This window comes from Phyllopteryx taeniolatus, chromosome 8, assembly GCF_024500385.1.
Source record: "Phyllopteryx taeniolatus isolate TA_2022b chromosome 8, UOR_Ptae_1.2, whole genome shotgun sequence".
Lineage (NCBI taxonomy): Eukaryota > Metazoa > Chordata > Actinopteri > Syngnathiformes > Syngnathidae > Phyllopteryx > Phyllopteryx taeniolatus.
Window position 1 is genome coordinate 22,721,840 of NC_084509.1, and position 18,782 is coordinate 22,740,621.

The 18,782-nt window shown below is 42.1% G+C and overlaps 1 protein-coding gene across 12 annotated transcripts in view; it reads left to right on the forward strand.

Moving 5' to 3' along the window:
- Positions 1-18,782, forward strand: part of LOC133482458 (RNA-binding protein Musashi homolog 2-like) — a 103,740-nt gene that overhangs the window by 55,724 nt on the left and 29,234 nt on the right. For all 12 annotated transcript variants that reach the window (XR_009789796.1, XR_009789797.1, XM_061782607.1 and 9 more), the window contains 2 exons: positions 12,497-12,579; positions 16,385-16,499. Coding sequence is in view for 10 of the 12 variants with exons in the window: in XM_061782607.1 (XP_061638591.1) it covers positions 12,497-12,579; positions 16,385-16,499 (198 nt within the window). In the remaining 2 variants the exon portion in view is untranslated. The remainder of the gene's footprint in view (positions 1-12,496; positions 12,580-16,384; positions 16,500-18,782) is intronic.

The window sequence follows — 18,782 nt, forward strand, 5'->3', positions numbered from 1 at the left end:
CATTTTATCAACTATTTTTTGTACTGTATATAGGCCATTTACCGTGATCCTCCACGGAAGTATCTGCGCTCCATTTTATGTCACAGATTTGCATGCCGACGAACAGGACTGTTTGGAGCAACGGCTATAGCCAGTGTTGGGAAAGTCCATTTTCTACACAAACTATTTCAAATATAAGTTCACCGTTCCAAAAATGAACTACTTCAGTTCATAGTTCATAATTCAAACTTCTGAACTAAGTTCACTGTTCCAAAAATGAACTAGTTCTTTATACAGCGGCTGAAATAAGTACCGTAATTTCTCGTGTGTAATGCGCACCCCCAAAGTTGACCTCAAAATTCTGGAAAACCCTTCTACGTATTTAGAATGCATTTTTACAATGCATGATTTTGCTTCTACCCATATGCAAAACGAAGTATTATCTGTATTTTGTTAGTTTTTTCAAAGAATTATTCTTTTTTTGAACACTTTTTTGCTCATTATAAACGAGAAATTACGGTATCGAACACGTCACCATTTTTCTCACTAAATATACTTCCAAAGGTGCTATTGACCTGAAGATTTCACCAGATGCTGGCAACAACCCAAGTAATCCATACATACAAAGAAAGAAGAACAAATAAACTCAGAAATTAAGTTGTGTGTAAAAATGTGAAATGACACAAGTATTGAAGACATGGAAATCCAAGACAACACCTAAAATCTATCAATAATCAAACAGCAATCCAGCCCCTTGTCAGTGGAAATGAATATCAGCTGGTTGTCCTAATTGATTGCCTACAAAAAGGTCATTGCCAAGGTGTGAGTCAAGACACATCTCATGATGGGTAAGAGCAGAGAGCTGTCTCAAGACCATCACAAACTAATTGTTGCAAAACATAATGATGACATTGGTTACAGGCACATAGCTAAGCTTCTGAACGTTCCAGTGAGCACGGTTGGGGCCATAATACGTAAGTGGAAAGCCAATCATACCAGCATAAATTTGCTTCGATCAGGTGCTCCTCGCAAATAATGATCAGAAGAGTTGTCCAAGAGCCAAGGAACACCTGTGGAGAGCTTCGAAAAGACCTGGAATTAGCAGGCACTGTTGTCACAAGGAAAAGTGAGTAATGCACTCTGCTTCCATGGCCTGTATGCACGCTCACCACGCAAGACCCCATTGCTGAACAACCTTTGGACAAGCCAGTTAAATACTGGGAGAATATAGTCTGGTCGGATGAGAGGAAAATTGCACTGTTTGGATGCTATAATGCACACCACGTTTGGAGGAGAAATGGCACTGCACATCACCCTAAAAACACCATACCAACAGTGAAGTTCGGAGGTGGGAACATGATAGTGCGGGGCTGCTTTTCAGCAAATGGTACTGGTAAATTTCACATTATTGAGGGAAGGATGAAGGGACAAATGTACCGAAACATTCTTGACAAAAATCTGCTGCCAACTACAAGGATGATGAAAATAAAACGAGGGTGGACATTGCAGCAGGATAATGATCCAAATCATACTGCCAAGGAAACTCTCAATTGGGTTCAAAGAAAAAAAAATAAAGCTGCTCGAATGGCCCGGCCAATCACCTGACTTGAATCCAATCGAAAATTATGGAATGAACTGAAACTCAAGGTCCATAAAAGAAGCCCACGGAACCTTCAAGATTTGAAGACTGCTTGTGTGGAGGAATGGGCCGAAATCATACCAGAGCAATGCATGCGACTAGTTTCTCCATACAGGAGGCGTCTTGAAGTTTTCATTGCAAACAAAGGCTTTTGTACAAAGTATTAAATAAGTACCAGTTGGCGTGTTCACTAATTTTTTCCTGTCATTTCACAATATTACACACAACTTAATTTCTGAGTTTATTTGTTCTACTTTCTTTGTATGTATGGATGACTTGGTTTGTTCCCAACATCTGGGTGAGATTTCATGTCAATACCACCTTTGGAAAAATATTTAATGAAAAAATTGTGACTTTAAATGCTTATTTCAGCCGCTATGTGTTCGTGTATATGCTGCTGACACGCTATTACCTTCAAAATACGGGGATTTTATTTTCCCATTTTTGCCACACATTCAGTCCACACGAACCAGCTGCAGCTTTAACCCTACAATCTCAAAAACATGAGGAAAAACTTCAAATGAGTAATTAAAACAAAAAAAGGACTTTGCCCTTAATCATACCTGCAAATTAGTCGCTTTGCGGAGAAATTCCCTGTTTTGAACTCAAAATAGGCCATTTACGTGAATCGTATAGATCCAATGTCGCCGTCGCCAACACCGACGTCATTAGGCTGTTGCGTACTTCTTGAACACTGGCAGCTAGATCCCTTCCAGACATCCACCAACCACACACAGATGTAATTGTGAAGATTACTCCGCGGCGGACTAATATGGGCGCGCATTGGCCTGAGGTTCCGCCTGTCACAGGAGTTGACGAGACCAGAAAAAAAAAATTCCACCGCTTTTGCTGTTAAAAAGTAATGGTACTTTTACTCCGTTACAATGATCTAAATGTCGCTCGCTACTTTTATCTAACAATTATTGCTTATTTATCAACTATTTCGTGCGCGACACTATGACTTCGACTTCTGCATCGGGCGCTGTTTGTGCCAATCAATTTTAAGTGCTTGTGACGTTTAAGTCTAGTTCACCAATGAAACGACACAAGAAAGTCACATGACCTCACACACGTCTTCTATTGGGCTTGCCGGGCATAGGCATTAACACTAGATAAACCAGCCCGGCTGATTGTCGTGCCTACGTGGCGGCCATGTTGGGAAGGTCATCGTTATCATGAAGGCAACGTCGCGCTACTCGTTTACATTTAGACTAACAAACACAAGAGCTTTCATGTATTGTAGTATTTGTCTGGCACTGTCTGGCCAAACGTGGATATTTCAGCTCACTGATAAATTTAGAAAACACCGTGAAGTAAATTGCAGATGTTTTGACACACGCACACACACACTGTAACATCAGAATTTGCACATTCACATTTTATTTTTTTGTTTTTTTGTTCATGCTGTGCTTAAAAAAAATCTGAAGTTCCTATTTACTCAGTACTTGAGTAATTATTTCACTGTGTACTTTTTACTCATAAATAATTTTTGGGAGGACTACTTTTTACTTTTACTTGAGTCACATTATTGTCAAGTAACAGTACTCTTATTTGAGTATAATATTTGGCCACTCTACCCACCTCTCGAGCGGATTTGCTCTATTGCTGCTCTTACGTTAAAGCAACATTTTTGCTCATCAGATCAGCCAGTGTGGTATTTGTTGCACTGGTCTTTTGTGTTTTCGTATTGAGATGCTGCGGGTCATGCCTGTGGTTTTGGGCCCAGCAGAACCGCGAAGCACAGGTAACATCGGCGACAAGAGTTGATCCGCTAGTACATCTTGTATTAATTAGAAAACGCAGCTACAATTATCTAATTAGTTTACAGATGTTAATGTTAAATGTATTAAGCGACGGAGCGATGTTAAGGATTATGTCACAACACAGAATGAACTCACTTCAAATTCAGAAATGGCCAATAAAAAAAGAAAAATATTGTACTTAATATTTTCCTGGAGGAAGCATTTGGAATTAGCCTTTGAAGTTGGTAATAGTGAAAAATGAAGTGAAACAGACAATGATTTGAGTCAATTATTTTCCAGAATGAGTGCTTAAAGATGAGGACGCTATTCATGTGGCACAGCTTGAAGCAGGCGTCAGGTGCAGGTAGAGATGGGGCTGGCTCAAGTTGGAGGCCAAAACAAAAACGTTTTTAATTTGTACAGCAACATGTACTTGTTTTTCTGCGTGAAACATTTTTTAAATTTTATTTTCATTTATTTCCCCTGATTCTAGTCTTCAGAGTCTTCCAGATTGCTTAATTGATGTTAAAATTAAAAAAAATTCTCTGCGGGGGCCCTGGTTAATTCAATGGTACACAATTGTCCTTATAAATCAGTGCTCCTCAAACATTTTACATCAGTACCAGCTCAAAAAATACTTAGCTTTCCAAGTACCATCATGATGACCAACATTAAAATAAGTAACATAGTAGGCCAAAGTGTACATCAAAAAATGATGCAGAGGCTTTATTCCTGAAAAGTACACTATATTTAGCATTGTAAGCCACTGTAAAATAATGCACAGTTTGAACATATAGGAAAAGCAAAACATGTACTGTAATACTGATTCCATTAAAATTTATTGCACATGACATATGCAAAAATTGTACTTCGATAAATGTTTAAAAACAAACAGTTATACAAGATTAAATGCAAATGTATTGTACTGGACTTGGAAATTTTTTTACTGTACTTAATTTTAAAAAGGTTAAGCTGGCTGTATGCATTCCTACAAGCTTCATTTAATAAATCAAGCTTCATGTTACTAATTCAGTAATTCAGGGATTCTTTTGCATATCACTAGAGAGAGCCCGCGTACCAGTACTGGTACTCATACCATACTTTAACAATCACTGTTCTAAATAGCTTTGTACAATATAATGAATCACATACATTTTTGTTGGTGCTATATTTTGTTCATGGATTAAAGCATTACTATCTTTGAAATCAATTGTGTATTTTATTTTCAATCATGGTTGCCATCTTTTTGGAAGTGCCCCCTGAGCACTGTGCCCAACATGTTGGACATCGAACATATAGCGGATTGCAGATATGTGGCTGAACTGACAGTTTACACTGTAAAACTTCAAAAGTAATCGTATGTATAGTATTAACGTATGGACCCAAAAAAACACGCGTCTACCATATGTGGTTTTGTTTCTATCGTTTGCCGAAACCAAGATAGATGTAGACATGTTTAACCCCCAAAGGCTAGTAGTCCATGATGCATGGTATTTGCTGTTTGATATTCACTAAACAGGCACAGTTCTAGTGTTTAAATAATTACTGCCATGCATGTGATCAGCTTTGACAAGTGTAATCCTGTATTTGTTTGTCCTGGGCAAGAGCCCCACTTATAGCTTGTGTGCTAGCAATCAGCAGCCTCACAATTGATATTCAAGTGTGAATGCTGAGATTGAGAGCAATAAATCCATGGTAGCAGAAAGATAACACCATCCACAAGGCTTCAGTGTCTCATTTATCACACACCTAGATTGCTATTAAAGTAGTCTACGAGCATTGCCATCATCTAATTAGAAAAGCTCTCTGTCTGTCTTTTCTACCAGCCACCTCTCTTTCTCCTTTCTGTTTACCTCTCTATCCTCTTGTCTCCTTCTCACTCTCTCACAAATGCAAAGTTGTTGATTCAGAGGAAATCCTCCCATGGTTTTTGGATCAATGTGTCTCTATTTCAAGTCCAAACTGTATTTATGTCAGCTTTAATAAATTTGTCAGTTATTTCTAGGAAAACGGAAAAAAATAAGACAACAATGAAATTGTTGCCCATACACATTGTTTGACTTTGATATATGTTGTGGAGTGAACATGTGATTCACATGGCTCTCAAAAGCAACAGGACAGGATCAGGACAGTCTCTGGAAATGGAGGAGTGGAGTCTCCTCTCATCTCAGGAAAGGGAAGTGGGATGCTATGAACACTGTGATTGGATGGATGGGGCGATGCTGACCTTATTTTGGGGCGGTTGTGGGTTGGTAGAGGGGATAATTTGAAGACCTTCTTAATCCCAACAAGATACCTTCCAAAGAAGGAGGAGAGTCTGAGGACTCAAGAGGTGGCTTCTCCTATTTCATGGCCAAAAACCATAATCATATCACACACTCAAAGTATGCCAACAAAATAGATGATCTAACATGGGGCATCGACAGGGACGCGATACAGAAAAACACAAAACAAACAAAGTATAGACGAACATTGGCAAAGGAAACTGACTTGTGATGTGAGATTGGTAGTGAGCATGGGGTGTCAATACCTATAGCTGGAATTCCTGTTGTCGCTAGTTTAAAACCCAAATATGCACTAATCTGTACTTTTAGTAGACCGCAAGTTTGACTTACGTGTGTTGACCAATTCAGGCAGGCGGGTCGACCTTCCGGGGGTTGGCAAGAGCGCTCACGAGGGATGGTTTGCAGGAAAAGGAAGCAAAGATCAAAAGACGCACTTACAGTGCAGGTGGGCCAGCCTGCTGGCAGTGGCAATGCTTTCCACGCGGTCAGGGGAAACTCGCACCGCTTTGCATTGTCACATGCCCATCCTCTTCCATCCCTGTAACGAATGTTTCAAATGTTATGTGATTGTTGAGAAGTCTGTAATATTTGCAAAGTGGCATTCGTGTTGTGGGGTGAAACATTTCATCTGGTTCAGTTGACAACAGATTTGACATCAGACATTGAAGTTTGCAGAAATAGAGTCACTAGTGGCGTTCATGTAAAGTTCTTAAAATATTAGATCCCAGTCAAGTCCAGTGAAGACTGTGGTTTATGAACCCGCGTTTGCAGTTGCGTTCCGCCGCCTGTGGCCGTCGCTAGTACGCCGTCCATTGTCCCGGTCTGGCTGGGAGGTGGAAGTTAATTAATTTAGCGGTCTGGTGCAAAACCAGGTGTCTTTTTTCTCCGTTTTGATGCTCCTGGTGCTGGTAATTCACTTAGCGTCGGCATGCAAAACCAAATGTCTGTGTCTCACTTTGATGCTCCTGGCTTGTACAACGTATAATAGCACTAATTCCTAGTCCCCAGAACTGTGAGGCAGATGTGCTAACCAGTCGTCCACCGTGAATAACTGACTCACTTTACTAGTGCAAAGTCAGATTTGGTATTAAGTCCTAAACATAGTTTCTCAACAATGTTACCTCCAACTTCAAAATGTATTTTGACGATTGGCTTTTTAAACATGTTATCCATCCATCCATCCATCCATTTTCTGAGCCGCTTCTCCTCACTAGGGTCGCGGGCGTGCTGGAGCCTATCCCAGCTGTCATCGGGCAGGAGGCGGGGTACACCCTGAACTGGTTGCCAGCCAATCGCAGGGCACATAGGAACAAACAACCATTCGCACTCACAGTCATGCCTACGGGGAATTTAGAGTCTCCAATTCATGCATGTTTTTGGGATGTGGGAGGAAACCGGAGTACCCGGAGAAAACCCACGCAGGCACGGGGAGAACATGCAAACTCCACACAGGCGGGGCCGGGGATTGAACCCGGGTCCTCAGAACTGTGAGGCTGACGCTCTAACCAGTCGGCCACCGTGCCGCCATGTTATCCATGTGGGAGACAAAGGTGCAGTAAGTCAAGATGGAGGACTAGTTTCTCCTGAGGCCTTGTTAATTGAGACATTTCTTTAGTTCTGCTGAAAAACTCCCATCCGAGTATTAGTACTAGTGTTTAACAAGCTGCTCTATTACATGTCAGAGGAAATGGATTTTGTGATTCATGTCATCCTTGTTGGATAATGATATTATTCAGGATACCAAGCGACTATTAATGACATGACATTTTTGAGCAGTTGAAATCCCTCATGGCCTTTGTAGTGGGGTTGACCTTTACATTATGCAAACAGATACAGTACAGCCAAAGGATACCTTCTGTATAAAGGCTGAATCTCTAGGGGTATCAGAGCCAGAAGATATGCGCTGAGACTTCAAGGAGTGTATGCGGTTTAAAGTGACGAGTAGTGCGATAATCTGGGACAATGTTGGTTGTGCAAATGTTACAGATACTCCTCAAACAGTGTGCAATGGAGCAGATGCTACTCTGGCATGAGTGGCCAGTATATGCAAATAGTGCAGCATGGCGAGACAACTACAGTGAGTGCACGAGTACTAGAGCGGCTCCAACTACCGGAGACAAATTCCTTGTGTGTTTTGGACATACTTGGCAAATAAAGATGATTCTGATTCTGATTCTGATCGGTAGCACCTACCTGAGGGAAGGAGCTGGAAGAGCCGGTGACCGGGATGTGGAGGGTCCGAGAGGATTTTACACACTCTTGTCTTAGTTCTGGCAGCGTGGAAGTCTTCAAGGGTGGGTAGGGGGGTACCGACAATCCTTTTAGCAGTTTTGATTGTCCGTTGCAGTCGAAGTTTGTCCTTTTTTGTAGCAGTACCAAACCAGACTGTGATGGAAGAACACAGGACTGATTCGATGACCGCTGTGGAGAACTGCCTCAGCAGCTCTTGTGGCAGGCCATGCTTTCTCAGAAAACGCAGGAAGTACATCCTCTGCTGGGCCTTTTTGAGGACGGAGTTGATGTTGATCGCCCACTTCAGGTCCTGAGAGACTGTACTTCCCAGGAACTTGAAGGTCTCGACGGTTGACACAAGGCAGCTGGACAGCGTGAGGGGCAGCTGTGGCGAAGTATGCCTCCTGTAGTTCACAATCATTTCTACAGTCTTGAGCGTGTTCAGCTCCAGGTTGTGTGGGCCGCACTGGAGGCGCTACTATTGGCCAAAAATGTTTAATGAATTCTACAGGGATTCCGTCCGGGCCAGGCGCCCGTCCCGGTTGAATATTTTTTAATGTGTTATGTAATTCTGTGACGGTTTGATTCAACTTTTAGATTGAGAGAAATCGGTGCGTGATCGCTGATGATGATTGGATGTATTTTGGGAGTAATTCTTTGAGCTGCCAAAATGTTTGAAAGAAAGAAATCTATTCTTGAGAAAGAGCGGTGAACTGATGAGAAAAATGTGTATTCTCTTTTTGTACGGTTTTTCAGCCTCCATATGTCAATGAGACCAAAGTCATCCATATACTGCTCTAGTATATTGGAGCATTGTGGCTGATTACTATTTTTGAGATTTGAGCGATCTATTAGGGGATTTAGCGTAAGGTTAAAATCACCTGCCATAATAATTGTAGAAATGGCTGACAAGTTGAACAAGTGTGAAAAGAGCATGCGAAAAAAGGCTGGATCATCTTTATTTGGAGCGTATACATTGACAATTGGGGGGGCACAGTGTCCGACTGGTTAGAGCGTCAGCCTCACAGTTCTGAGGACCTGGGTTCAATCCCTGGCCCCGCCTGTGTGGAGTTTGCATGTTCTCCCCGGGCCTGCGTGGATTTTCTCTGGGCACTCCGGTTTCCTCCCACATCCCAAAAACATGCATTAATTGGAGACTCTAAATTGCCCATAGGTGTGACTGTGAGTGCGAATGGTTGTTTGTTTGTATGTCCCCTGCGATTGGCTGGCAACCAGTTCAGGGTGTACCCCGCCTCCTGCCCGATGATAGCTGGGATAGGCTCCAACACGCCCGCGACCCGAGTGAGGAGAAGCGGTTCAGAAAATGGATGGATGGACAATTGTATTAAGCTTGTTAAATATTGTAGCCTGTATAATTATGTATCGGCCTTCTGGATCTGCTACTGTACTATTTATTGTAAAAAGTAGTCTTTTATGGACTAATATTGAGACTCCTCTTTGTCTACAGTTATAAAAGGCCGAGGTAACCTGAGTGAAATTAGAGTCAATGAAGCATTTTTCTTCTGACTTAGTAAGGTCATTTTTGTTTTTTAAAGAAAACTATACTGAAATCAACTTTACAATTAAGTCTGTAACTAAGCCAAATTTGGAAAACGTGAAGGGGTGTGAATACTTTTTGGTGGCACTGTATATTTGTAGTTTTTTTTGTAATCCAATGAAATAAATGTTACATTGTCGCTACTTGAATTTTACTCCTCTATTTATTGTCAATGTCAGGTTGCGCTCTCCGTTATGCAAAACATTTGATTTTCAAATCATTAGGGACTGTTACGTACAACTTTTGAAAATTCTCTTTATGGTTTCAGTTGGGCAGCATGGTGAAACACTGGTTAGCACATCCGTCTCACAGTTCTGAGGTCCTGGGTTCAAATCCAGCCTTCCAATCTGGAGTTTGTATGTCCTACCCGTACCTGTATACGTTTTTTCCGGGTACACTGGTTTCTTCCCACATTCCAAAAACATGCATGGTAGGTTAATGGAAGACTCGAAATGTTATGTAGGTGTAAATGGTTGTTTTTTTTTTATGTGCCCTGCAATTGGCTGCTAACCAGTTCAGGGTGTACCCCGCCTCTTGCCCAAATTTAGCCGGGATAGGTGCCAGCACACCTGCAACCTTAGTGAGGATAACCGGTTCAGAGAATGGATGGATGGTTTGAGTTGGAATAAGGTTGGTACATGTTTTTTTAATGTTACAGTCAAACTAATGTGTTATGTAATCTTTCAAGTGTTTGTACTGCTCACTTGTAGAGCTCCCTTATAGAGCTCACTAAAACACTAGAACGACCACATTTGCCGGCAATAAAAGAAAAGGGTGCAACAGGTAGAGACAATTATTCAGCCAATCGTGCAAATAGGAGAAATGTGTCTTAAGGGGATTTATTTTCCAATGATACATGATTATTGATAGATGACTGATCTGTGATACTGCTTTCGTCATTCACAATGGTTATTGGCTAGTCAATTTGAGAGATTAAATACAATTTACATTGGGAAATTTTTTTATCATGGCTGTCAGCTATTCAGATGCTTGTATTGATCATTTTAGTATTGTCGGGTTTAGTATTCAGACTTGTCATGATCAACAACTTCTACGATACAAGAGGAAGCATGGGGGGGGGGGGGGGGGTGCCTGTAGTTCAGCTGTGAAGACTTGTGCTTTCGAACCAGAGGATCAAAATGTAAAAATGGCAACTAGCTGTTGGAGAGATGTTAGTCTGCTTCCTGACCTCTGTCAAGGTGCCCTTCCAAAGGCACCATGCCCACTTGCCCAATTCAAGAGGTGCAGCACTGTTTGTGGGCCCCTTTATTCTTACATCTCTCCTTGCATACCTGCATCTGTGTGATTTGGTTTAATTGTGGTGTCTAACACATGTACAACCCCAATTCCAATGAAGTCGGGATGTTGTGTTAAACATAAATAGAACAGAATACAATGATTTGCAAATCATGTTCAATCTATATTTAATTGAATACACTAGAAAGACAAGATATTTAATGTTCAAACTGATAAACTTGATTGTTTTTAGCAAATAATCATTAACTTAGAATTTTATGGCTGCAACATGTTCCAAAAAAGCTGGGACAGGGTCATGTTTACCACTGTGTTACATCACGTTTTCTTTTAACAACATTTGATAAATGTTTGGGAACTGAGGACACTAATTGTTGAAGCTTTGCAGGTGCAATTTTTTCCCATTCTTGCTTGATGTACAGCTTCATCTGTTCAACAGTCCGGGGTCTCCGTTGTCGTATTTTATGCTTCATAATGCGCCGCACATTTTCAATGCGAAACAGGTCTGGACTGCAGGCAGGCCAGTCGAGTACCCGCACTCTTTTACCGCGAAGCCACGCTGTTGTAACATGTGCAGAATGTGCATTGTCTTGATGAAATAAGCAGGTGCGTCCATGAAAAAGACGTTGCTTGGATGGCAGCATATGTTTCTCCAAAACCTGTATGTACCTTTCAGCATTCATGGTGCCTTCACAGATGTGTAAGTTACCCATGCCATTGGCACTAGCACAGCCCCATACCATCACAGATGCTGGCTTTTGAACTTTGTGTCCATTAGAGTCTGGATGGTTCTTTTCCTCTTTGGCCCGGAGGACACAACGTCCACAATTTCCCAAAACAATTTGAAATATGGACTCGTCGGACGACAGAACACGTTTCCACTTTGCATCAGTCCATCTTAGATCACCTCAACCCAGAGAAGCCGGTGGCGTTTCTGGGTGCTGTTGATAAATGGCTTTTGCTTTGCATAGTAGAGTTTTAAGTTGCACTTACGGATGTAGCGCCGAACTGTATTTACTGTCATTGGTTTTCTGAAGTTTTCCTGAGCCCAGGTGGTGATATCCTTTACACATTGATGTCGGTTTTTGATGCGGTGCCGCCTGAGGGATCGAAGGCCACGGGCATTCAATGTTGGTTTTGGGCCTTGCCGCTTACATGTAGTGATTCCTCCAGATTATCTGAACCTTTTGATGATATTATAGACCGTAGATGATGAAAGCCCTAAATTCCTTGCAATTGTACGTTGAGGAACATTGTCCTTAAACTGTTTGACTATTTTCTCACGCACTTGTTCACAAAGAGGTGAACCTCACCCCATCTTTGCTTCTGAATGACTGAGCAATTATGGGAAGCTCCTTTTATACCCAGTCATGGCACCCACCTGTTCCCAATTAGCCTGTTCACCTGTGGGATGTTCCAAACAGGTGTTTGATGAGCATTCCTCAACTTTCTCAGTCTTTTTTGCCCCCTGTCCCAGCTTTTTTGGAATGTGTTACAGCCATAAAATTCTAAGTTAATGATTATTTGCTAAAAACAATAAAGTTTATCAGTTTGAACATTAAATATCTTGTCTTTGTAGTGTATTCAATTAAATATAGGTTGAACATGATTTGCAAATCATTGTATTCTGTTTTTATTGATGTTTAACACAACATCCCAACTTTATTGGAATTGGGGTTGTACACACAGCAGCGTGTACGTTGAATTTCACCTTGAATGATTAAAATCAGTATAAAAATATATATATAAAACCCCTTTGCTCATCTTCCCTCCCCTCTCTCTTCTTGCTGTTCCTCTTGCTATACAGGTTTTGGATTCGTATCATTTGAAAATGAAGATCTGGTGGAGAAAGTCTGTGACATCCATTTTCACGAAATCAATAATAAAATGGTGAGTGGCTCGTGTTTTACTTAAAATGTGTTCTGCGTGCTTGTGTGCTTCATCTAGCATGGCAGCAATTATCTAACACCACTAGCTTTTTCTTGGGAAACCATTCATGGATTTAATTAAGATTGTGAATACTTGTTTCTGATCAACATAAACTTGGGTGTGAATGTGTGCAGACCCATGCAATACAGTGCAAAACAATGATGAGTTCTGTCACAGGATGCGCCGAAATTGCTTGTCTTAATGTAACTCGGTGTTACTTTCATATCCTATGAACAGAACAGGGTGTAAAATGACAAAACACACTCAACACAATGAATCCAATAGGAGTGACAATTTTGACAAGGAAAATAAGGTACAGTATAAGATAGAAGATCAAGAGTCAGGTCCAACATTTTCGACTCAAGCATCCCTCTATTGCTGATAACTGAAGCACTGACAGTTTCTTTCACAGTTTCAGTTTCTTTCAGGCAAATGTACCATCCTTCATTTGATTTATTTGGATCATGCACCACTAATGTGCACCTGTGATAGTTTTTTTTGTTTTTGTTTTTACATTCCCTGGTGATGAACCATCAATCCATTTTCTTCCACCTATCCACGGTTGGGTCACGGGGGCAACAACTTTAAAAAAGAAGACTTCCCTCCCCTCAGCCACTTTGTCCAGCGCTTCTGGGGGGACCCCGATGTGTTCCCAGGCCAGCCATGAAACATAGTCGTATCCTGGGTCTACCCAAGGGCACCCCACCAGGGAGGCGTCCTGGGGGCAGATGCCCCAGCCACCTGATCTGGCTCCTCTCGATGCGGAAGTGCAACAGCTCGACTCTGAGTCCCTCCCGGAAGACCAATGTTCTCAACCTGTCGCTGAGGGAGAGCCTGAACACCCGGAGGAGGAAAACTCATTTCAACTGCTTGTATCCACAATCTTGGACTTTCCGTCATGATCCATAGCTTGTGACCATAGGTGAGCGTAGGAACGTAGATTGGCCGGTAAATTGAACGCTTTGCCTTTCAGCTTAGCTCCTTCTTCACCACGACAATATTGATTAGTAGGGTCCACATCACTATAGACCCCACACCAATTCGCCTATCGATCTCACACTCCATTCTTCCCTCACTCATGAACAAGACCCCAAGATACTTGAACTCCTCCACTTGGGGCAGGATTTAATTCCTGACCTGGAAAGGGCACTCCACCCTGTTTCCGACTGAGAACCATGGCTTCAGATTTGGAGGTGTTGATTTTCATCCCAACAGCTTGACACTCGGCTGTGATAGATCATAGTTTGAAGCCAACAGAACCACATCATCTGCCAAAAAACAGAGACACAATACTAAAGCCACTTTCAACAACAAAATAACAGGCCAATTAATACGTTTAGAAGTATAAATATAAAATGATACATGGCCACACAGGACGTCGCGTCTGAACTGGAAATTAATTAGTACGTCACTGGACACGTCACTTCAAAACATGGGTGGATTAAAAGTATATCATTATCGATTAATAAATATTTGTAATATAAGATAAGATAACCTTTATTACTAGTCTCACAATGGGGAAATTTGCATCGTTTCAGCATCAATTGTGGATAAACTGTAGCAAATATAATTACATTATATAAATAGCATGAAAGAGAAGACATGTACAAGAAGTACATTGCACAAAATAGAAACCAAAACTATTGTCCATACATAAACGATCCAATTCAGTCTATCAGCAGTTATTTGTTTGCAGAATAGAGTGCTGAGTCTTAATTTTAATGTTTGAGATCTAATTAGTATGCTTTATAGACTATTTATTTTTTTTGTTACCAGGGTTGAAAACAGAATTGGAAAAATGCTAATTAATCTAAAAACACAGATATTTTTGATGATTGAACTTCGAAATCTCATGTACTGGTTCTTTGATTCAGGCTGCAACTGCGTCTGCCATTACAAGGTTGATGAAATAAAAACGCTAAAATGACAAATATTGAAGACATCATTTATTAACAATTATGATTATGACTGAGGCAAGGTAATGTTCTTCACAAAGTTTTTAAAAATATGGAAATTCAGACAAATTTGAACAAATTGTTCTGTAAGTGAATTTTTATAGGTTGACAAGTCTGTGGACAGAACCAGTGACAAAAGGCAGCCTTGCTGGAGTCCAACCCTTACTGGAAATTAATCCGACTTTTTGCCGGCAATGCGGACCAAACTCCCGACACCCGTCGTACAAGGAATTGAACAGTCTGTATCAAAGGGGGTGGTACAGCATACTCCAGGAGGTCCCTCTGCAGGTCTCCAAGAGGGAAACGGTCGAACGCCTTCTCCAAGTCCACAAAGCACATATAGACCGGTTGGGCGAACTCCCTTACACCCTCCAGGAGTCTGCTGAGGGTGTAGAAGCTGACCCACTCTTCCACAGCCAGGACCAAAACCACACTGTTCCTCCTGAATCTGAGATTCGACTTCCCGACGGACCCTCCTCTCCATAACCCCTCAATAGACCTTACCAGGGAGGCTGAGGAGTGTGATCGCCCTGAAATTGGAACACACCCTGTGGGCACCCTTCTTAAAAATGGGCACCACGACCCTAGTCTGCCAATCCAGAGGTACAATCCCCGATGTCCACACGATGTTGCAGAGGCTTGTAACCAGGACAGCTCCACAACATACAGAGCCAGAGGAACTCCAGACGAATCTCATCCATCCCCGGATCCTACCACCGAGGGGCTTTTTAACTACCTTGGCGACTTCAACCCCAGAGCTAGGAGAACCCGCCTCAGAGTCCCCAGACACTTCTTCAAAGAAAGGCATATTAGTGGAGTTGAGGAGGTCTTTGAAATATTTTACCCACGACTCACAATGTCCTAAGTTGAAGTCAGCAGCGCACCGTCCCCACTATACACAGTGTTGACGGTGCGCTTGCCTCCCCCTCCTGAGATGCCAGATGGTGGACCAATACTTTGTCAAAGCTGTACGGAAGCCGTTCTCAATGGCTTCACCAAACTCCTTTTTTAATCAGCGACCACAAAAGCTGGTCTGCCAGTACCCATTATCTGTCTCCAGAGTCCCACAGGCCAACATGGCCCGATTAGACTCCTTCAGCTTGACTGATGTCCACCAACGGGTTCAGGAATTGCCACCACGACAAACACCGACCACGTTACAGCTTTGGTCGGCCGCTCTTGTTGAGCAGTTTGAGTGGCAGATTGTGTTTCCAAACAAGGTTGCATTGGAGAAATATTAAACCTAAAAGAATATACAAGGCGGCACGGTGGACGACTGGTTAGAGCGTCAGCCTCACAGTTCTGAGGACCCGGGTTCAATCCCCGGCCCCATCTGTGTGGAGTTTGCATGTTCTCCCCGTGCCTGCGTGGGTTTTCTCCGGGCACTCCGGTTTCCTCCCACATCCCAAAAACATGCATTAATTGGAGACTCTAAAATTGCCCGTAGGTGTGACTGTGAGTGTGAATGGTTGTTTGTTTGTATGTGCCCTGCGATTGGCTGGCAACCAGTTCAGGGTGTACCCCGCCTCCTGGCCGATGATAGCCGGGATAGGCTCCAGCACGCCCGCGACCCTAGTGAGGAGAAGCGGCTCAGAAAATGGATGGATGGATGGAGAATATACAATAGATAAACAGTCTTCAGACAAAGACTTGGATTATATTATATGGATGTATATTTTCTAATGTAATGCTGTCAGAGGCTTTCAGAACTTACCAAATAATGCTAAATATAATTCAGAATTTCTACTCTCCATAGCTTTATTTCCCCCCATTTCTCACATTACAGTGCCTTTATTGCCTATGATTCACAGGTAGAATGCAAAAAAGCGCAACCAAAAGAAGTAATGTACCCATCTGGGACACGGGGTCGGGCCAGATGTCTGCCATATACAATGGATGCGTTCATGCTTGGTATGGGCATGCTGAGTAAGTAAACTGTTCCGTTTTATTGTGGCGGGCGTACATGGGGTTTTGGCATGTACCGTATTTTCCGCACTATAAGGCGCACTTAAAAGCCTTTACTTTTCTCAAAAATCGAAAGTGTGCCTTTTAACCCGGTGTGCCTTATGTGTGTACTGAGTTCCAAAATGTTTTTGTATGAGTTTGGTAAGCGCTCCGCTTGATTGACTGTCGGACAATTTCCCGCTGACATAGGGACGTAATACGGACACTTGGTACGCTGGCAGTGATAAACCAATTAGAGAACATTACGTAAAGCTACGTACAGTACGTACGCTTATCTCCTCCACGCCTCCGGTAGGTATACTGTACTTCCGGTATGCTGCTAAACAACATTTGTTTGGCTAAGGACCCCCTAAAATGGCATCAGCGAAGAGACATGCTTACGAGGCACAATTCAAACTACAGGCTAGCAGTTACGCGATTGTAAATGGGAATAGAGCAGCCGTGAGAGAATTCAAAATCAAGCACAAGAACAGCCAGGAGAAGCGTCTCTACAGTCACCATTCGACTGAAGGCAATAACGATAGCACAAGACGTCAAGATTGAACACTTTCAAGGAGGTCAGTGTTTGTGCGTTCGTTTTATGAAAAGGCGCCATCTCGCCATCCGCTCAAGGACTACCGTGGCACAGCAACTGCCAGCGACTCCAACCGCTGGACATTGGTGTAAGCAAGGCGTTCAAAGTAAAGTTGCGAGCGGCGTGGGAGTAATGGATGAGAGACGGCAAACACCTTACGCCACCATATGTGAATGGATTGTGGATGCCTGGGCTAAGGTATCTGCTTCGACTGTTGTCCGAGCTTTCGCAAAAGCCGGCATCGTTGCTGAACCCGAGACTGACTCCGACAATGACGAGAGGGAACCCGGCATGTTTGATGGCGAAATTGCCCAGGTGTTCAATTCAGATACAGAATATGAGGACTTCGATGGATTTGTGACAAAAGATTGATCAAAAAAATAACGTGAGTGTATTTTTAAATGCGTAGTAGAATAAAATTCAACCAAACTCACTGTTTTGCTTCCGTTACCTTGTTTTAGCATGCTCCGAATAATACGGTGTGCCTTATGTATGGCTTAAGTACAGAAATAGACCCCGTAATTGAGACTGCGCCTTACAATCCGGTGCGCCTTATGGTGCGGAAAATACGGTATTTACTTTTTCATACCCCAGAATTTACCATATAACATATCGCTAGTTAAGGAAAAATGTTGATGTCTAAGTCCGACAAGTTTTTGAGCTTACTGAATTTGCTCAGCACCAAAAATATTATTGAATAGAATTATTGCCACATAGAGTGGTGCCTTGAGATACGAATGACCGGATTTACGAGTTTTCGAGATACGAGCCATCATTCAGCCGCTTTTTTTGCTTTGATCTGCGAGCGTAAACTTGAGATACAAGCGCTGTCTGGTGACAGTGAACTCAATTCAACTCCACAATAAGCAGCAGTTTGGCAAATAGTGAACAATTAATCAAAAAAAGAGGCTTCAAGCTTTTGAATGTCACTCCCAGTTGAAGTTTACTGTCAAACTAAACTAAACAAAGAAAATTACAAGTGTATTTAAACAGCCACAGGTTCGCCTCAGGAAACAATGCAAAATGGTATTGACATGCTCATGGTTAGCATCGATAGTCACGGTCATAGAAGCAACGGATATTTGAACACAAAACGGCGGAACAACACATGTAAACAGATAATAAAACAATACTCACAGTGTATATATTCTTTATCCTCTACCAAAATTACAATTATTAGAGAATCTTACTGAGTCCACTTACAATAGTAGTAGAGGAAGAAGTACAATTCTTCTTTGTGTCTGCCTGACTGTAGGCAGGGCATGGCAAGACACGCACTTGTTCACAAAGAGGTGAACCTCGCCCCATCTTTGCTTGTGAATGACTGAGCAATTCAGGGAAGCTCCTTTTATACCCAGTCATGGCACTCACCTGTTCCCAATTAGCCTGTTCACCTGTGGGATGTTCCAAACAGGTGTTTGATGAGCATTCCTCAACTTTCTCAGTCTTTTTTGCCCCCTGTCCCAGCTTTTTTGGAATGTGTTGCAGCCATAAAATTCTAAGTTAATGATTATTTGCTAAAAACAATAAAGTTTATCATTGTATTCAGGACCTAAACAATTTTGTGATTTATAGACCAGTAGCAGAACTTTAAAGTCTATTTTATAGCTGACTGGGAGCCAGTGTACAGACTTTAGAATTGGAGTAATATGAATATGAGTAATATAAAG